A 22,032-nucleotide genomic window follows, 5' to 3' on the forward strand; every position below is an offset into this window, starting at 1 on the left:
GGCTCATAATATTTCAAGTACAGCCTTATAAATCAATCCGAGTTTCTCCAATCTCTTCTTACGTAAGTGCAAGTCACTCTAACTTTCCTCTACCGTGCAGTAGCAGTGTACTATGCTCAGTTGCTTGCTTCTATATCATGTTGTTGGCTGATCTGTAAGTGGAATTGGTATCTCATTGCTCTCTTTGACAAACGTGCTTTCTCTCACCGTTCCTGGCATCTACACATGTTCAGACAGACACGCTGAACTGAATCCAAGTTGTCCCAGGTGTGTCCTCAACCAAACAGAACCAAAGGCTATTTTATTGTCATATGCAAGTACGTATACCCTCCGAGGCCTCTTTATTAAGTACAGTTGTATACCTGTTCGTTAATGCAAATATCTAATCAGCCAATCATTTGGCAGCAGAACTTAATGTATAAATACATGCAGGCATGTTCAAGAGGATCAGTTGTTGTTCAGATCAAACATCAGAATGGGGAAGAAATGTGATCTCAGTAACTTTGACCATGCAGTGATTCTTGGTGCCAGATGGGATGATTTGAGTATCTCAGAAATAGCTGATTTCCTGGAATTTTCACACACAACAGTCTCTAGAATTTACAGAGAATGGGAGAAAAAAAAATCCAGCTCTGTGGGTGAAAATGCCTTGTTAAAGAGAGAGGTCTGAAGAGAATGGCCAGACTGGTTTCTGACATAAAAACTAATCAAAAAGAAAGCAAGAGAGCTGGCAGATAAGTTGTGTACTTTGTTTTTACTGTTAGTGAGATGTGGTGTGGCAGCATCATGACATGTGCAGTTCACTTATTCTTACATACAGTGTTCTGCAGAAGTCTAAGGCACATGTATATGGCTATGGTGCCCGAGAACTTTGCACGGGCACCATAGCCATATACAGAACTTTAACTGTCCAACCTTCTGTTAAATGATGCAATCAGACTTCCCACTGCAGCTCATTCCATGCTCTCACCATCTGAGTGATTCAGACATATGTCGTGAAATATGAAGTGAAGAAGTTCCCTTCATCTTCCCCTTAAATAATGCAAGTTCTAGTCACACCCAACCTCAGTGGAGAAAGCCTGTTTGCATTCACCCTATCTACGGAATTCTGTATACCTCTATTAAATCTCTTTTCTCCTTTACTCCCTGTATACCCATGACTCTGTCCCCACCCACAGCTCTAATCTGCTAATTAAATTTGCCGACTACATTACATCGATTGGCCTAATCTCAAACAATAACGAGGTGGCCTACAGGGAAGAAGTCATCTCTCTGACACAGTGGTGTCAAGAAAATAATCTCTCCCTCAGTGTCGCAAAAACAAAGGAGCTGGTTGTGGACTACAGGAGGAATGGAGACGGGCTAACCCCTATTGACATCAATGGATCTGGGGTTGAGAGGATAAACAGCTTTAAATTCCTCGGCATCCACATCACCGAGGATCTCACGTGGTCTGTACACACCAGCTGTGTGGTGCAAAATGCACAACAGCACCACTTTCACCTCAGATGGTTGAGGAAGTTTGGTATGAACCCCCATATCCTAAGAGCTTTCCACAGGGGCACAATTGAGAGCATCCTGACTGGCTGCATCACCATCTGGTATGGGAACCTCCCTTAATCACAGATTCTGCAGAGAGTGGTGCGGACAGCCCAGTGCATCTGTAGTTGTGAACTTCCCATGATTCAGGAGATTTACAAAGACAGGTGTGAAATAAAGTGCCCGAAGGATCATTGGGGACTGAGTCACCCCAACCACAATCTATTCCAGCTGCTACCATCCGGGAAACGGTACCAACAAGTTCCGGGACAGCTTCTTCTACCAGGCCATCAGACTGATCTGAGTGTATTTCCAAGTTACATTGACTGTTCAATTTATTATTATTATAAATTACTATAATTGCACATTGCTCATTTAGAAGGAGACGTAACATAAAGATTTTAACTCCTCGTGTATGTAATAAAGTCAATTCAATTCAATTTATTTTCCTACAATCCAGCAAGTAATGTTCAACTATTTAATGCGAACATGAGGAGCAACATTTTCACCCAGAGGGTGGTCAGTATATGGAACGAGCTGCCAGTGAAAATGGTTGAGGATAACAACATTTAAAAGACATCTGCATGATTGGAGAGGTTCAGTAGGAGATGCGCTCAATAATGGCAAATTGGGCTGTTTTAGATTGTAATCTTGGTTTGCATGGACTGGTTAGAGAGACACCTGAATATGCTGGGCATAGAGGGAATTCAGTCGTATACAGACAGAAGTGTTTAATTTATTTTGGCGTTATGTTCACTGTAGACTGGGCTGAATGGCCTGTTCCTGTGCTGTTTTATTCTTTTATGCTTATTCCATGGCTTCAGGGCCTCTCACTCTGCCCTGTCATCTCCTGGTATTGGAATGTAGCAAGTAATTAGCTCACAGCCAGAACATACCAACAGAAATGCGATTATGAGTGGGTGTTAATTGGAAAATAAATATTGAATGAATGTGGTGGGAGCCTTAGGTCACACCACCAGGTTCAGGAACATCTATTGCCCTACAGACATCAGGTTCTTGAACCGGCGTGGATAACTTCACCCACCTCAACTCTGAACTGATTCCACGCCTATGGACTCACTTTCAAGGGCTCCACAACTCATATGCTCAGTATTATTTACTTACTTATTTATATTTTTTGTATTTGCACAGTTTGTCTTTTGTACATTGGTCGTTTGTCAGTCTTTGTGTGGATACGGCCCAGCCCGTCACAGGAAATGCCCTCCCCAGCATTAAGCACACCTACACAGAGCCCTTTTGCAGGAAAGCAGCAGCCAGCATCTTGGTGACGCTCACTCTTCACTACTGTCGTCAGGAAGGAGCTACAGGAGCCTTAGGACCCAGGGCACCAGGTTCAGGAACAGTTATTACCCTTCAGCCATCAGGTTCCTGAATCAGCATGGATAACTCCACCCACCCCAACAATGAACTGATTCCACAACCTATGGACTTGCTTTCAAACATTGCACAGCTCATGTCCTCAGATCTAGTTATCTTTGTGTATTTTCACAGTTTGCCTTCTTTTGTACATTGTCAGTCTATGTTTGTGTGTAGTTTTTCATTGATTCTATTGTATTTCTCTATTCTGCTATGAATGCCTGCAAGGTACAATCTCAGGATAGTGTATGTTGAATTATCCAGTATGTACTTTGATAATAAATTTCCTTTGAACATAGCCCGATGGTTTATTTTACCCCCCATAAGAGATCTATTATTTATTGGTTGAGATACAGTGCAGAATAGGCCCCTCCAGCCCTTCGAGCCATACCGCCCAGCAATCCCCTAATTTAACCCTCGCCTAATCATGGGACAATTTACAATGACCAATTAACCTATCACTGGTACGTCTTTGGATTGTGGGAGGAAGCTGGAACATCCGGAGGAACCTCACACAGTCACTGGGAGAATGTACAAACTCTTTACTTCCAATTTATTGCCTCAAACTGAATAGAGCCATAGGTCGGCTGGTGGTGCAGTGAGATCGGCGCCGGGCTCGAGAATGGGGGTTTCTGAGTTCGATCCAGTGACAGACCGCTCCCGTGTGCACTCTGCATCTGAGCTGGGTTGATGTCAAGCTCGCAGCTCGACCTCGTTTTAAAAAAAAACACTGTCACCTCCAGTTTAAATTCCCACATGGAATATTGTGGAGGATCAATTACCCAAAACCCAAAACTCAAATACTACAGCACAGAAACAGGCCTTTTGGCCCATCTAGTCCATACTGAACTATTATTCTGCCCAGTCCCATCGGCCTTCACCTGGACCCTAGCACTCCATACCCTTCTCATCCATGTACCTGTCCAATTTCTGTGAAATGTTGAAATTGAACCCACATCCACCACTTCTGCTGGGAGTGCATCCACAGTCGCAACACCCTCTGAGTTCCCCCTCAGTTTCTCTTTAAATATTTCACCTTTCACTCTTAACCTGTGATCTCTAGGTCCAGTATCTCATCTGAAAGCAGAACTGTTGATAAGACAGCACTTGGCCAATCTTAGACCATGAGTGTTACCCTGGAGCAGAGTAAATCTAGAACCAAAGAGTGATTTGGAGATAAGAGCAATCCATTAGAGCCCATAGGCATAAGGGTCAAGGGTCAGCCATCTGGCCTGTTGAGCCTGCTTGGCCATTCAACAAGATCATGGTTAACCTGACCATAGAGTCTGTTCCACCTGTCTGCCTTTTCCCCATAACCCTTAATCTCCCCGCAAAGCAAAATTCTGTGTAACTGCGCCTTAAACATAATTAATCAGTCAGGTTTATTATTTCTGAAATGCTGTGAAATTTGTTCCTTTACGACAGTGGTACAGTGTAATACATCAAAAACAATTACTATAAATTATAGTAGGAAATATCTGTAAAAAATAGTGCAAAAAGAGCAAAAAATAGCGAGATGATGTTCATGGATTGTTGAGACTGATGTAGATTATGGGCCTTGCTTCCTGTTGGTGGGTGTGCAGTGGAGTGGAAGCCTAGAGAGTGAATGATAGTGGTGGTTGTGGTGCAGCTGGTTGGTAAACGCAAAGTTATTTTTGGATGAATTTGAGTGACTTGTATGAAGATGTTCCCATTGCATTTGCTTGTTGCTACTGAATTCTGTTTCATTGCGTTGAAGGTGCGAGTCTGGAGGTACCTGAAAGGCAGGGAGACGGTGAACAACGAGATCCTCTTAGACGATGGGAAACGAGTCATGATCTGCGGCTTTGGAGACCCCTTGATCTGCGACAACCAGGTCTCCACAGGCGACACCAGGATTTTCTTTGTCAACGTGGCGCCGAAGTCCATGTGGCCAGCGCACAAGAACGAGCTGATGCTCAGCTCCAGCCTCATGAGGATAACGCTCCGGAACCTGGAGGAGGTGGAGAACTGCGTAGAAGGTTTGAGCTCCTTTCTCTACCTGTTCAGTTTGTTGTTTTGCTGATGTTTGGTCTGTCCCTGTGGATACTGGATTATTGATCAAATGGGTGTATCTTGCAAATGAGTGTTCACTCTCATGAGGTTTTGCCTTTTGTCCCAAATATATTTTTGTCTTTATTTATTTTATGTTCTGTTTCAAGATACAGTGTGGAACAGACCCTTCTGGCCCAACAAGCTGCACTGCCCATCTACTTAACCCTAGCCTAATCACAGGACAATTTACAATAACTAACTAACCTACTAACTGGTACTTCTTTGGACTGTGGGAGGAAACCAGAGCACCCGGAAGAAACCCATGCACACACAGGAAGAATATGCAAAGTTTCTTATAGAGGACATCAGAATTGAACTCCAAACTCCGATGCCCTGAGCTGTAATAGATTGTGCTAATCGCTATGCTACTGTTCCTTCCTGCTATCTCATGGGAACTGGATGGAGTGGGAGTTAAAATCCCTATACTGTAGCCAATAGAATAAAAATAATAGTGAGCCTTATTAAAGATAATTAGGAAAAAAACAGAATTGTCATTAGTATCCAGCATCAACACTTCAATGTGCTTCTTCTGTTCAGGGTCTTAGCCAGCCAAGTTTGCACCCCATGAAGATGTGCATTAAAGCAAGATGAGGCACCGCAGTGATGTAGCGGGGCACCTAGGTAGCATAGCGCGACACTATTACAGATCGCGGCTTTGGAGGTCGGAGTTCATTTCCTATGCCATCTGTAAGGAGTTTGTACGTTCTTCCCTTGACTGCTTTGTTTCCTCCAGGTGCTCTGGTTTCCTCCCACACTCCAAAGTCAACCTGGGTAGTAGGTTAATTGCTCATTGTGAATTGTCCTGGGGTTAAATAGCCGGGTTGCTGGGTAGTGCAGCTCGTTGGGCCGGGAGGGTCTGTTCCATGCTGTATCTCTAAATTACGAAATAAGAAGGCCAGTGATTATAGTTCAATCTCTACTTGCAGGCTCATTCAGAGTTGACTACAGAGCAGTATCAAGTCAGGGTTTATCGCCAGGTGTGCACATGTGCTGAGGTCCAGACACAATGGAGCACTTGCTTACAGCACTGTCACAGGCACGTAGACACAGACAGCACGCAGAATATAAGATTATACAGAACAGTGAAGAGACAGGAATGAAAGGCTGTAAAAGTGCACAGCAAAAAGGCAGAGGCAAGTCCGTGGTGGTGCAAAAAGGAGGCCAGTGGTGTTCTGTTGCTGAGGTACGGTTGGGCTTGTGCACGTTGGTTCAAGAAACTGATTAGTTGTAGGAAAGCAGCTGTTCCCGAACTCAATACTGTAGACTCCTGCCCGATGGTAGCAGGGAGAGAACATGAGGTTTTCCCAGATTCAATTGCCCATCCATGGGACTGAGGCTATACCTTCTGCCAGATGGTAGTAGCAATGGTACTGACTGAGGTCTGTTGGTGAGGAAATCAAGGATCCAGTTGCCCCTGTGAGTCGGGATTTGCTTATTTACCACATTGGCAGGCTTCCTTCCCAAATTGGGCTTCAAATCAATAACCCAGTAATTGTACACTTAGTGGCCACTTTATTAGGTACACCTGCTTGTTAATGCAAATATCTAATCAGCCAATCACATGGCAGCAACTTGATGCATAAAAGCATGCAGACATGGTTGGGAGGTTCATTTGTTGTTCAGAGCAAACATCAGAATGGGGAAGAAATGTGATCTGAGTGACTGTTGGTGCCAGACGGGGTGGATTGACTGTCACAGAAACTGCTGAACTTCTGGGATTTTCATTTCCAATCGTCTCTGACGTTATCAGAGAACGGTGCAAAAAACAAAAAATCATCCACAAGCGGCAGTTTGGTGGGTGAAGGCATCTAATGAGAGAGGTCGGAGGAGAATGGCCAGATTGATAGATACTTTATTCATCCCCATGGGGAAATTCAACTTTTTTCCAATGTCCCATAGAGGAGAATGGCCAGATTGATTCAAAACTAATTGAAAAGAAAGCAAGAGAGCCAAGAGATAAGTCATGTACTTCATTTTTACTTTTAGTGAGACACGCACGTATTGATGTGGTAGCGTCATGATGTATGTAGTTCCCTTATTTTTACATATAACCCAAAATGAATTATTTAAACAAGCAATGATTAATCAAACTATATATTTACAATATTACTCAAATACTACAGAAATATTAAATACACAACAAGATTGTTTCAAGGTGACAGGAAGGCGACAGTAACTTAAATAACCACATGTTACAACTGGTGTGCATGAAGAGCATCCCTGAACATATATTACACATTCAATCTTGAAGTGGATGGGTTACAGCAGCAGAAGACCATGGACATACGTTCAATGGCCACTTTATTATGTACAAGAGGTATGTAATAAAATGGCCACTGAGTGTCTTGTCTTCATTATTGGTACTGTACTCTTTATTTAATTACATTAATTTTAATGTCGTGCTGAGGTGGGATTTTAATTTGCATCTAGAGCAGCACCAGTAAATTAATTGCAAGTCAACTGTGAACTCGCTTGCATTGTCTGACATTGTATGTAACCTGAATCGATAGCTGCACATTTAATTTTGCCGTTCCACAGGATGTTAAAAGCTGCAGTTCATTGTGTCTGAAGCCTACTCCCCTATGATAGATAGATAGATAGATAGATACTTTATTCATCCCCATGGGGAAATTCAACTTTTTTTCCAATGTCCTATACACTTGTTGTAGCAAAACTAATTACATACTGCCTGCACGAGAGACCATGAGGGTGTAGAGGAGATTTACCAGGATGCTGTCTGGATTAGAGAGGGTGCAGAGGAGATTCACCAGGATGCTGCCTGGATTAGAGAGGGTGCAGAGGAGATTCACCAGGATGCTGCCTGGATTAGAGAGGGTGTAGAGGAAATTTACCAGGATGCTGCCTGGATTAGAGAGCATGCCTCATGATGAAAGGTTGATGAAGCTAGGGCTTTTCTCTTTGAAGAGAAGTGACTTGACAGAGCTGCGCAAAATGATAAGAGGGATAGACAGAGTGGACAGCCAGAGACTTTTCCCAGGGCAGCAATGGCTAATGTGAGGAGGCTTAGTTTTTAGGTGATTGGAGGAAAGTATAAGTGTAAGATATCTGTCAGAGGTAGATTTTTTTTACATAGAGAGAGCTGTTTTTTAATTTCATACATTATTATTGCACATTAGTAAATTATTATTGTGCGTATTATTATTCTGTACTTTATTAGTTAAGTCTGCACACTGTTACGTGTGTTTTAAGTGTTGCTGTTGTAACGAATGAATTTTCTACTCGAGATCAATAAAGTACTTATTATTATTATTCTCACCATTATTATATGTGTGGAACGCCCTGCCAGAGGTGGCGTTAGGAACATTTAAGAGACTCTTAGGTAGGCACATGGATGATAGAAAAATGGAGGGTTATGTGGAAGGACTGATTTTGGAGTAGGTTAAAAGGTCGGAACGTTGCGGACCGAAGAGATAGGACTGTACTGTTCTATGTTCTGTCTCCATACTGCTCCTCTCAAAATCTTGAAATTTCTCATATCCCATAGAGCGTTTTAAATATAGCCATCCTATACTCAGCAAGCTCCCATGAACAGCAGCGTGACAGCAACTAGAATATCTGTTAAAGTCTAAGTCAATTTATCATCAAAGTATGCATATGTCACCATATACTACTCTCAGATTCACTTTCCTGTGGGCATTTACAGGAAAATAAAGAAATTTAATAGAATTTCTGAAAAACTATACTTGAACAAAGACTGACAAACAACCAATTTGTATAAGAAGACAAATTCTACAAGGATATAAAATAGTACTGAGAACATGAGTTGTAGAGTGAGTTTAAAGTTTGCAGTATGGGTTCTGAGTTGAGGTGAGTGAAGTTATCCATGCTGGTGCAGGAGCCTGATGGTTGAAGGGTCATAACTATTCCTGAAGTTAGTGGTGCACCTCCTGGTAGTAGTGAGAAAAGAGCATGGCCTGGATGGTAGTGAGAACTGAGAACATGAGTTGTAGAGACTTTGAAAGTCAGTCTGTAGGTAATTTTGATGAAGAATCAGTGATGGTAAAGCTAAATCACAACTCTGTAGCCTTAAGGGACTGGAACCAAAAGTCTTCCTAATACAGGGCACTCTGCGTTCTGAAGGACCTGATTTACGAAAGTGCAATCTTACACAAATTCTTCTACTTCGTTAAAGCACTTTTCAAACTGAGTGCTCTTCAGGATGCCAGGCTTTGGGAGGGATTTGATTACACCCAGGAAGGTACAGAGGAGCTTCACTGGGATGTTGACAAACCATAGAGTCCCCGAACGTTAGCCCACAGCCACAAGCCGCCGAGGTGAGTGAAGCTGGTCCAGGAGCTGATGGCTGCTGCAGCCTCCGAGTCTGTCAGTTCATGGCTGCAAACCATAGCTGCAGATCCAGTTCCACGCTGAAGTGCCTCGATCAAACCGCACAAGTAGTAAAGTGCGTTCAGCACTGAGGACTGTAAACCATCAGATCGCAGTCGAAAATGAGTTTTGATGTTTCAGTGTATGTGTGACAAAGACAGCTAATCTTTAGGTTTTCACTGTAGGTTTCAAAGTACATGTGACAAAGAGAGCTAATCTTTAAAGCTGTCTGATATCTAGCAGGGACACAGTGGGCTGAAGGCTCTGTTCAAATCATTTGGTTATTTAGGGCAGATATTGTTTGGTTCTTGCTTAGTAAGAGGGTTAAGAATTACGGGGAGAATGGGTTTGAGAAAAGAAATCAGTGATGATTAAATGGCGGAGTAGACCAAACGGGTTGAATGGCCTAGTTCTAATGGTCTGTCCCAGAGCTGTTTGACTCTATGACTTTTGTATATCTGAAGTTAGCCAAAGGCCTCACTGGATGAGGAGAGTGGGTTTTCTTCTGTATAGGAGCAGACTCAATGTGTTGAGTGGCCTAGTTTGAAAGTCTGTCCCAGAGCTGTTTGAGTCTATGATGTTTGTATACCTGAATTTAGCCACAAGCCTCACTGGGTGGGGTTAGTGTGTTTCCTTCAGTATTGGCTTTTACAGTAATCCGGCAGTTCTGTGGTTCACGATGAAGGGAACATTCCCTGAAATTCCAGGTAATGAATTTCTTGATTTCTAATTTCCAAGCTGCCAGAGTGGGATTTGGACTTGTCTCTGGATCGATGATCAAGGCCTGTAGCTATTAGTCACTACGTCACATGGCAGTAAAACCAAAAGGAGAGTTTTTCGAACTGAGACCGATCTTTATGTAGAATGACTGCAAGTTAATCCCGCTGAACCCAGGCAGTGATTGTACGCATTTTATAAACTTCCCTCACCATGAACTATGCCGTATGAAAAATCCTTATTTTTTTTCAAACCTGTTTTTAGATAAGAACATTGAAGATTCCTGGTGTTAAAAGAGATTTTAAGGTTGGCTGCATTTGTTAATGCAAGCACAGAAAGACGTAATTTTGCGTCAACAACCAACACAGTCCGAGGGGACAGTCCGCAAACGTTGCCATGCTTCTAGCACCAACACAACATGCCCACTACTTACTAACCCTAACCTGTAAGTCTTTGGAATGGAGGCGGAAACCAGAGGAAACCCAGGTGGTCAGGGAGGCAACATGCAAATTCCTCACAGACGGCAGCGGGGATTGGTTTTATTTATTTAGAGATATAGTGTGGAACATGCCCTTCTGGTCCCTAACAATGCAAGCCTAATCCCGGGACAATTTACAATGCCCAGTTAACCTGTCTTTGGACTGTGGGAGGAAACTCACACACTCACGAGAAGGACATACAAACTTCGGCGCCCCAAGCTGTAATAGTGTCGTGCTAACTGTGGCGCCCACCAAGATTGAGCTGACAGCTGACCTTGGAGTAGGTTGGGCCAAAGGGCCATAGTGTTCTATGGTCAACACGAAATCTGCAGATGCTGGAAATTCAAGCAACACACACAAAATGCTGGGGACTCTTGGCCCGAAACGTCGACAGTGCTTCTCCCTATAGATGCTGCCTGACCTGCTGCGTTCCACCAGCATTTTGTGTGTGTTGCAGGTGTTCTATGTTGACAACTTGCTTTAATATTACAAAACAAAATCATTACAGGATTCAAAGATTCAAAGTACATTGATTATCAAAGTATTTATGCAATATAAAACCCTGAAATTCATTTTACCTGAAAACTGATATAAGAACAAAGAATGCAGGGGGAAATAATTCAGCCGATTTGTCAGCCTCCGCGGAGAGAGAAATTAGTTCATTTTGTACCGACTGTGTTTTGGTGGAATTTTATCAGTCTGCTTATTGATGTGGTAATGTCAGAAAATCAGAGATGTTAGAGTCTGGAAATCTGTTCCTTGGCAGTGCTTGTCTGTTGGGTAATGCCTAAACAGTCTCCTCCCTCAGATGCCTCTCTGTTACGGAATGAAGCAACATCTCCCTCTTAAATACAGGAGTTGTAACTTTATCCAGGTGGCTGCAGATGTTGGAATCTAGAGCGAGAATCAAAATGCTGGAGGAACTCGGAGGGGTCAGCCAGCATTTGTAGACGGAAATGGACAGTCGATGTTTCCAGTCGAGGCCCTTCGTTCAGATGCTGCCTGACCCATCAAATTTCTCTGGCATTTTGTTTGTCATTCCAACTTCATCCCGGCACTGATTAGGAGCTAAGTCCAAGGATTTAACCCTTGAAGGTTCATATTCAGATTTATTTATCACATGTACAGTACTGTGAAAACATCTCAGGCACCTCTGTATAGTTAGGGTGCCTAAGGCTTTGACACAGCACCATGATAATTTTATGTATTGCACTGTACTGCTGTTGCGGAAAAAAAACACAACTCCAAATTTCATGAGTGATGATAACCTGATTCTGATATGGGTCTCTATTGTGGACTGAGAGTGGGAAGGGGGCAGGGAGAGGGGAAATGGGGAAGGGAGAGGGGAGGGAGCAGGAAGCACCAGAGAGACATTCTGTAATGATCAATAAACCAATTGTTTGGCATCAAATGACTTTGCCTGCTGTCTCAGGGCTGGGTGTGTCTGCACCTGCCCCCCCCCCCCCATCCCTGGCACTCCTGCTCTGCCACCTGTCCCAAACCCCTCCCACAGCACTCCACCCTTGCCATTCCCAACATCCTTTGCTCCTGTCAGATTTACACTGTCCACTCTACTTTGACGAATACAGTACTGTGCAAAAGTCTTTAGGCACTCTGGCTATATATGTGCCTGAGACCCTTGCACAGCAATGTACATATTAGCAAACAGTGAACTGTGCCATACATTCTGGCACCGTCGTAGCATGCCCACAATGCTCAGCAGAACAGTATAGAACACAAGAATCCAAGCAACTACGGTGGAACAAGCCCTGTCCGTCGTTCCCACCCACTCACGTACACAGTCCTCTAACATCAGGACAGGCTGCCTGAAGCTCCTGGTTCTGACTGTTTCTGGGTAATGTTTATAATCAAAGTGCATATGTGTCACCACATGCAACCCTGAGATTCATTTTCCTGCGGGCATTCTCAGCAAATCTATAGAATAGTAGCTATAACAGGATCAATGAATGATCAACTTAGAGTACAGAAGACAACAAACTGTGCAAATGCAAAAATGAATAAGTAGCAATAAATAATGAGAACATGAGATAGAGTCCTTAAAGAGAGATCATTGTTTGTGGGAAACATCACACTGATGGGACAAGTGAGTGTAGTTACCTAGTTTTATTCAAGAGCCTGATGGTTGAGGGGTAGTAACTGTTCTTGTACCTGGTGGTGCGAGTCCTGAGGCTCCTGTACCCTCTACCAGAAGGCAGCAGCGAGGAGAGTGAGTGGTGAGGATCTCTGATGATGGATGCTGCTTTCCTACGACAGCATTTCATGTAGTTGTGCTGAATGGTTGGGAGGCTTGACTCATGACGTACTGGTCCAAATCCACGACGTTTTGTAGGATTTTCCATTCAAAGGCTTTGGTGTTCCCATAACAATGCTTTTGAATCCTTGCATACTAATTACTGGGTTACCACACAAGGACACCATGGTTAGGGCAACACAATTGCATTTTGGGGCACCAGAGTTTACCGTTCAGTTCCAACCTCATCTGTAAGTAGAATGTAGATTCTCCCTGTGAATGTGTAGATTTCGTCTGGGTGCTCTGGTTCCCTCCTACATTCTAAAGACGTACCATTTAGTAGGTTAATTAGTAGGTCATTGTAACTTGTCCCGTGATTAGGCTAGGGTTAAGTAGGTGGGTTGCTGGGCGTTGTAGCTCGTTGGGCTGGCAGGCCCCATTCTGCTCTGTATCTCTAAATAAAGTGAAAAGAATAATGAGTAAAAGTGGAGAAGGAGAGAGGAACGAGATCGGTTCTAAAGTTCAAAGAAAATTTTATATTCAAGATGTATATATCAGTTGTGCGTAGGAAAGGCTAGATGTACTTATGCTGGACTTTTGAATTTAGGAAGATTGTTGGAGCTCAGTCAGGCGTGGGTGAATCAGAATCGGAATCAGGTTTAATATCACTGACGTGTGTTGTGAAATTTGTTGTTGTGCAGCAGTAGTGCGTAAAAATAGTGAGGTTAGTGTTCATGGGTTTGTTGTCTATTCAGAAATCTGATGGCAGAGGGGAAAAGGCTGTTCTTGAAACATGGAGTGTATGTCTTAAGGCTCCTGACCCTCCTCCCTGATGGTAGCGGTGAGAACAAGGGATGATCTGGGTGATGGGGGTCCTTAATGAAGGACACCGCCTTTTTGAGGTGTTGCTCCTTGAAGATGTCCTGGATGCTGGGGAGGCTAATGCTCAGGAGCTCTCTGAGCTCACAACTTCCTGCAGCTTATTTCAATCCTGTACTTACCAAACCAGACGGTGATGCAGCCAGTTAGAATGCTCTCCACGGTACATCTGCAAGTGTCTTTGTTGTCATGCCAAAGGATACGGTGTGCCTTATCCTGAGGATGGTTTGTACAGGCTAGTGAAACTGCAGGAAACCATTAAAGATCAAACCATCCCCACAGCTGATTCAACTAGCCAGGTTCCGTCTGAAGTGCCTATTAATTGATATGTCTTTTAAGATCGAGAGATGGCTTTTCCCTTTGGAGTGAAGGACAATGAGAGGTGACTTGATAGATGTTTACAAGGTGATAGAGTGAATAGCCGGCAACTTTTTCCCAAGGCGTAAATGGCTAGTATGACAGGGCATAATTTTAAGGTGATTGGAAGAAAGTATAGCGGGGGGGGGGGGGGATGTCAGAGGTAGGTTTTCTCACAGAGACTGGTGGGTGCATGGAATGTACTGCCAGGGTTCGTGGTAGGGGCAGATAAACTAGGGACTTGTTAGGGATGCCTAGATGGGCACATAGATGAAAAAGAATTGGAGGGCTGTATGATAATAAGCTATAAGAGCAGAATCAGGCAAATTTTGCCCATCAAGCCTGCTCTGCAATTCCATCATGGCTGATTTATTATCCCTCTCATCCCCATTCTCCTGCTTTCTTCCCTTAACCTTTGAGTCCCTTACTAATCGAGAATTTATCAACATCCACTTCAAATATACCCAACAGCTTGGCCTCCTCGGCCACTGGTGCAAATGAATTCCACAGATTCACCACCTTTTGACTAAAGAAATTCCTCATCTCTGTTCTAAAGGGACATCCTTCAATTCTGAGGCCCTGGAGTGACGCTCTCCCACTACTCAAACCATCTTCTCCCTGTCCACTCTCTCGCGGCATTTCAATAGTCAGTGTTTGAGGGAAAGGTTAGATTGGTCTTGTAGTAGGTTAAAAGGTTAGCACAACATTGTGGGCTGAAGGGCCTGCACTGTTCTAATGTTCAATGTTCTGAATGGCTTTGTTTTTTTAAAAAAAGCTAATGGAAAATAGGCTGAAAAGCTTGCAGTATTATCAAAATGAGCAGCAATACGAGAAGGAAAAACTAATGCCTGTCTTGTACCAGTCACCGCTTGACATGTGCTATTTCAACTCTGGCATTCCAGTCAATGTGAGATCGCGTCATTAAAATAGTTGTCAAACAGCACCTGATTATATTGTTAACTGATTAAGACTCAGAGGGCCTGCTGATAGTTGCTGAGTAAGAGAGTTGTACGTCGGTCACATTGTTTGTGATTCTGCCAATTCTTTTCGCTCGTGGGTGGTTAAAACTGTCCAACAGATCATCGGCACCAACCGACCCACCATCAAGGACATATATACAGAAAGGTGCCGGAAAAGGGCCAGTTCCATCATGAAGTGTCCCACCCACCCTGCTCATGCACAACTTCAGGGAGCGGGGTCTCAGAAAGACAGCATCCATTATTATCCAGCACCCAGAGCATGCCCTTTTCTCACTGTTACCATCAGGTAGGAGATACTGAAGCCTGAAGGCACACACTCAGTGATTCAGGAACAGCTTCTTCCCCTCTGCTGTCCAATTCCTAAATGGACATTGAATCTTTAGACACTACCTCACTTTTTAAAATATACAGTATTTCTGTTTTTGCATGTTTAAAAAAAAATTCAATATATGTAATTGATTTACTTGTTTATTTATTATTATTTTATTAGTATTATTTTCTCTGCTAGATTATGTATTGCATTGAACTGCTGCTGCTAAGTTAACAAATTTCACATCATATGCCAGTGATAATGAACCTGATTCTGTCTCACTCCCAACAGGGAGGAAGCTGTGTAGCTTCTCCGCTAGGACTACCAGAATCAGAAACAGTTACTTTCCCCAAGCAGTAAGGCTGATCAACACCTCCACCCACTAACTTCACCACCATGATGCAGGAGATAGATCCCTGGGTGAACGTCTGGAGAGGGAGAGGGACTAGGTAACCAGTGTGGGGTATCCCTGTGGCTGTTCCCCTCAATAATAAGATACCTTTTGAATACCGTTGGAGGGGATTGACCAGGTCTCTGGCACTGAGTATGTCTCTGTGGCTCAGAAGAAAAGTGGGGAGAAGAGGAGTGCAGTAGTGATAGGGGATTCCGTAAATAGAGAATCAGAAAGCAGATTCTGTGGACGTAAAAGAGGGGGAACAGCCGGAAGTCGTGCTAAATATTGGTACCAACGACATAGGTAGGGAAAGGGAGGAGGTCCTGAAGAGAGGGTATTGGGAGTTAGGCAGAAAGTTAGAAAGCAGGACCTCTAGGGTAGCAATATCTGAATTGCACCTTGTGCCATGCACCAGTGAGGGTAAGAATAGGATGATTTGGCAGATGAATGCACAGCTAAAGAATTTGTGCAGGGGGCAGGGGTTCAGATTTCTGGATCATTGGGATCTCTTCTGGGGAAGGTATTATCTGTGCAAAAAGGAGAACAAATTCTTCCAGGCAGATTTGCTAGAGCTGTTGGGGAGGGTTTAAACTAATTGGCAGAGGGATGGAAATTGGAGTGATAGGACTGAGGATGGGGCAGTTGATATATGACTAGATGCTGTGTGTGGTGAGACTGCTAGGAAGGACAGGCAGATGATAGGGTAAAATTGCAGTCAGTTGGATGGGTTAAAGTGTAACGGGGGAGGGGTCAATATCAAAAAGGGTGATGAATATAGGACTGAAGCGATGATCTTGTAACACAGTTAGACATTGGCAGGAATGACATTGTGGGCATCTTTGAGTTGTGGCTGAGAAAAGATCTTAGTTGGGAGCTGAACATCCAAGGATACACCTTGTATCGAAAGGACAGATGGGAAGGCAGAGGTGGGTGGGGTGGCTCTATAGGTAAAAAATGAAATCAAATCCTTAGAAAGAGGTGATGTGGGATTGGAAAGTGTAGAATCCTCATGGGGAGGGTTGAGAAACAGCAAGGGAATTATATACAGGCCTTTGAACAGTAACCAGGATTTGGGCTGAAGATTACAACAGCAGACAGAAAGGTGTGTGAAAAGGGCAATGTGCAATAGTCAAGGGGATTTCAATATGCAGGCAAATTGGGAAAATCAGGTAGGTGCTGGATCCCAGGAGAGGGAATCTGTAGAGTGCTTACAAAATGGCTCTTTAGAGCAGCTTGTGGTTGAGCCCACTAGCGGAATGGCAATTCTGGACTGGTTGTTGTCTACTGACCCTGATTTGATTAGGAAACTGAAGGTAAAGAAGTCCTTAGGAGGCACTGATCATAATATGTTAGTATTCAGCCTACAGTTTGAGAAGGAGAAGCACGCCAGATGTATCAGTATTACAGTGGAGTACAGAGAATTACAGAGGCATGAGAGAGGAGCTGGCCAAAGTTGGCTGGAAGAGGACACGAGCAGGGATGATGGCAGAACAGCAATGGCAGGTGTTTCTGGAAGCAATTCAGAAAGCACAGGAAAGATGAAGTATTCTAAAGAGAGGAGAGGTGAGAAGGGAGGTCACAGCCAACATAAAAGCAAAAGAGAGGGCATATAATAGAGCAAAAACTCGTGGGAAGTTAGATTGGGAAGCTTTTAAAAACCGTCAGAAGGCAACAAAAACAATATAAAGAAAAGATAAAATATGAATGTAAGCTAGCCATAATATCAAATGAGGATACAATGAGATTTTTCAGATACTTAAAGAGTAAAAGGGAAACGAGTGGATATTGGACCGCTGGAAAATGATGCTGGAGTGGTAGTAATGGGGGGGGGGGGGGGGAACAAAGAAATGGTAGCTGAAATTAATAACTATTTTGTATCAGCCTTCATTGTGGAAGACACTACCAGAATGCCAGAATTGCAAGAGCATCAGGGGGCAGGAGTGAGTGTTGTTGCTATTACTAAGGAGAAGGTGCTTGGGAAGTTGAAAGGGCTGAAGGTAGGTAGATAAGATGTCTAAACCAGATGGACTACGTGTCAGGGTTCTGAAAGTGGTAGCTGAAGAGATTGGAAATGATCTTTCAATAATCACTAGATTCTGGAATGGCTCCTGAGGACTGGAAAATTGTAAATGTCACTCCACTTTAAGAAAGGAGGGAGACAGGCAGAAGAAAGGAAATTATAGGCCGGTTATCCTGACTTAAGTGGTTGGGAAGATTTTGGATTCTATTATAAGGTATGAGGTTTTGTGGTACATGATAAAATAGGTCAAAGTCTAAAGGGGGAAATCCTGCCTGATAAATCTGTTGGAATTCTTTGAGGAAATAACAGGCAGGATAGACAAAGGAGAGTCAGTGGATGTTGTTTGTTTGGATTTTCAGAAGGCCTTTGATAAGGTGCCGCACATGAGGCTGCTTAACAAGATAGGAGCTCATGTTATTACAGGAAAGGTGCTAACATCAATAGAAGATTGGCTGGCTAGCAGGAAGCAAAGAGTGGGAACGAAGGGGTCTTTTCTGGTCAGCTGGTGGTGTGTTGCAGGGTCTGTGTTGGGACCGATTCTTTTCACATTGTGTGTCAATGATTTGAATGGTTTTGAAGCGAAGTTTGCTGATTATACAAAGATAGGTGGAGAGGTAGGTAGTGATGAGGAAGCTAGGATCAGCAGAAGGACTTAGACAGATTGGGGAATGGGCACAAAAGTGGCAGATATATAATGTATGGAAGTGCATGGTCATGCACTTTAGCATCAGGAATAAAGGCGTGGGCTATCTTCTAAATGTGGAGAAAATTCAAAAATCAAAGGTGTAAAGGGAATTGGGAGTCCTTGTGCAGGATTCCCTAAAGGTTAACATGCAGGTTGAATCAGTGGTAAGGAAGGCAAATGCAATGTTAGCATTTGTTTCAAGAGGACCAGAATACAAAAGGAAGGATGTAATGCTGAGGCTTTATAAGGCATTGGACAGATTGTGCCTGGAGTATTGTGAGCAGTTTTAGGCCCCTTATCTAAGAAAAAATGTGCTGGCATTGGAGAAGGTCCAGAGGAGTTTCATGAAAATTATCTCTATAATGAAAGTGTTAACATATCAGGAGTGGTAATGGCTATGGGCCTGTAGTCATTGGAGTTTAGAAGGATGAGGGGTATTTCAGTGAAACCTATTGAATATTGAAAGGACTGGATAAAGTGAATATGAGGAGGATATTTCTGATAGTGGGTGAATCTTGGACCTAGAGGGCAGAGCCTCAGCGTAGAGGGACACTTATTTAGAACAGAGATGAGGAAAAATTTCCTTACCCAGAGTGTGGTGAATCTGTGGAATTCGTTACTGCAGACGGCTGTGCAGGCCGAGTTATTGGGTTTACTTAAGGTTTGAGGTGGGAGGTTCTTAATTAATCATGGTGGTAAAGGTTATGGGGAGAAGGCAGGAGGACGGGGTTGACAGCGATAATAAATCAGCCATGATGGAATGGCTGAGCATACTCGATGAGCCCAATGGCAAAATTCTACTCCTATATCTTATGGCTCATATGTATAGTCTGATGTCAATAAACTTGAACTAGTTTCTTTCCAATGCTTCAGCCTTCGATAGAATCTGGTTCGACTTCACATCTCTCTTTTCTACGGCAATTGTCTGCTTGCACTGAGAGGGATCTGAGGCTCTGAATGCCTCGTCTCATCTGGAAACTTGCCCATTTTTAACGAGCTTTGACTTTGCCAGTGCATCCTTCAAGTGGGAGCCAGATGCTGTCTACAAACACTGCTAGATTGAACAATGCTCCCCATTGTGAATGCTGGAAGCTCAAGAAGAGGATTTATTTGTTCATGCCAGCTCTTTTCAAACTCTCTACTCTTCTGGGCATGTGCATTTTTTCTTGTCATACTGTGATTTCCTCAGACACATCTCTTGAATTGTCACCAATTCAAGACTATGAATTGTCTTGACACCAGAGGCCAAGTTTCAAAGTAAATTTATTATCAGAGTCACTATATACTACCTTGAGATTTACTTTCTTGCAGACATTCGTAGGAGCAAAGAGCTACAATAGGGTCAATGAAAAACTACACACAAACACTGACAAACAATGTGCAAAAGAGGAAAACTGTTCAAATAAATAAGTAAGTAAATAATATTGAGAGCATGATTTGTGTAGTTCTTGAAAGTGAGTCCATAGGTTGTAGCATCAGTTCAGAGTTGAGGTGAGTGAAGTTATCCACATTGGTTCAGGAGCCTGATGTATTTAGGGTATTAACTGTTGTTGAACCTAGTGGTGTGGGATCTAAGGCTTCTGTACCTCCTGCCTGACGGGGGGAGTCTCGGATGATGGATGCTGCTTTCTTGTGACACCACTCCTTGCACATGTGCTCAAAGGTGGGGAGGGCTTTGTCTGTGATTCATTGGGCTGTTTCCACCACTTTTTCCATTCAGGGGCATTGGCATTTGCATGCCAGGCCATGATACTCTCCATTGGGTTTCTAGGGAAGGTTGACAAAGTTTTAGGTGACATGCCAAATCGATACAAACTTCTAAGAAAGTAGAATCATTTCCGTGCCTTCTCTGTGACGGCACACACATATGTGCTGAACCCGGGACTGATCCTATGATAATGCCGAGGAACTTGAAGGTACTGACTAAGAACTTCAACGAAAGTAGGGGCACTTTAGCAGACCGTGGCTGTGGCCGGTACTGGTGGCGGAAGAGGTATTTTGCTTCTAATTTCCCTAAACTTCTTTTACACCTACCACACTGTCCACTGTTCTTACCAACTCTGGTGAGATCTTCCTTAGTTTGGTTGAAGTGGCTGCCTCGGACATCATCCTTATGTGCCGTGTCATATGACGTGGGTGATTATGGCCTCATAACCATGATTGTTCTTGGCAAGTTTTTCTACAGAAGTGGTTTGCCATTGCCTTCTTCTGGACAATGTCTTTACCAGACAGGTAACCCCAGCCATTATCAATACTCTTCAGAGATTGTCTGCCTGGTGTCAGTGGTTGTATAACTAGCACCAACTGCTCATACGACCATCCACCACCTGCCCCCATGGCTTTACGAGACCTTGATTAGGGAGCTAAGCAGGTGCTACATCTTGCCCAAGGGTGGTCTGCAGGCTAGTGGAGGGAAGGAGCACCTCACACCTCCTTTGGAAGAGATATATCTCCATCTCATCACCCATGGCTGCATTGTGACCATCCTGAAAGCTGATGGAACTACAAAAATATATTGCTGCCTGTAAAATGCTTTGAGGTATCATGAGGTTCAAGGTGCTATGAAAGGTGCGTAGAATGCCATGCCAGGGGTGGTGGTAGAGGCAGATACATTCAGGCATTCTTAGGTAGACACATGAATGGCACTGTAGGCACATGGGCACTGTACAGATGAACAAGGTTCGGGAGGCGGGCGCGATGGATGCTAAGGAGTTTGTTGACTGCTGTGGGGCAGCAGGCATCATCTGCTGGGTGGGAATGGGGCATGTCCCTGTGCTTTCTCTTACCCCCCCCCCCCACCCCACTCCCCAGTCCTCGACCTGCAGACATCAGGAGGTGGGCCAAGCAGGGTCAGCAAGGTCAGCTAGCACTTGCTTTACCTGGGCCTGCATGCTTCCCCGTCACCGCTGTTTCTGTGACCCTCTCCAGCACGCTGAGGTTCAGATTCAAGTTTATTTATCACAGGAACATTGAAAGGTGTTAATAACCAACACACTGAAGGATTGCTGGGGTCCCATTATAAGGTTCTGTAGTTGCTCCTGGATTGGCTGCAGTGACGACTGGCTTCATGGTTGTGGACTCACTTTTGCGAACTTGAGGTGGCACGGTAACGTAATGGTTAGAGCAATGCTTTACAGTACAGGCGACCCCCGGTTCAATTCCTGCCAGTGTCTGTAAGGAGTTTGTACGTTCTCTTTGTGACCACATCAGTTTCCTCCGGGTGTTTTGGTTGCCTCCCACCGTCCAAAGACGTACTGGCTGGTAGGTTAATGGGTCATTATAAATTGTTCCGTGATTAGGATAGGATTAAATCGGGATTGTTGAGCGGCATGGCTCAAATGACTAGAAAGCCCTATTCTGTGCTGTATCTCAATTAAAAAATAAAACTTTGGTTCTGAATGTTATTTGTTTCCTTTATATTTTTTAAAAACGTTAGTTGTTTGATGGTCGTCTTTATTCCTCTCCATATATATAGCCTATTGAATTCCTCCAGCATTTTTGGTGTGTTGCTCTGGATTTCAAGAATACATTTATCATGAGTTCTATTGGGTTTCTTTGTTTCATGGCTGCCTGTAAGGAGATGAATCCCAAGGTTGTATGTAGTATATGTACTTTGATGATAAA

At 43.6% G+C, this 22,032-nt stretch overlaps 1 protein-coding gene across 10 annotated transcripts in view; it reads left to right on the plus strand.

Moving 5' to 3' along the window:
- Window positions 1-22,032, plus strand: part of agrn (agrin) — a 523,540-nt gene that overhangs the window by 6,379 nt on the left and 495,129 nt on the right. For all 10 annotated transcript variants that reach the window (XM_073032309.1, XM_073032310.1, XM_073032315.1 and 7 more), the window contains exon 2: window positions 4,655-4,916. In XM_073032309.1, the coding sequence (XP_072888410.1) occupies window positions 4,655-4,916 (262 nt within the window). The remainder of the gene's footprint in view (window positions 1-4,654; window positions 4,917-22,032) is intronic.

Source organism: Hemitrygon akajei, chromosome 29 (genome assembly GCF_048418815.1).
Source record: "Hemitrygon akajei chromosome 29, sHemAka1.3, whole genome shotgun sequence".
In the NCBI taxonomy this organism is placed as follows: domain Eukaryota; kingdom Metazoa; phylum Chordata; class Chondrichthyes; order Myliobatiformes; family Dasyatidae; genus Hemitrygon; species Hemitrygon akajei.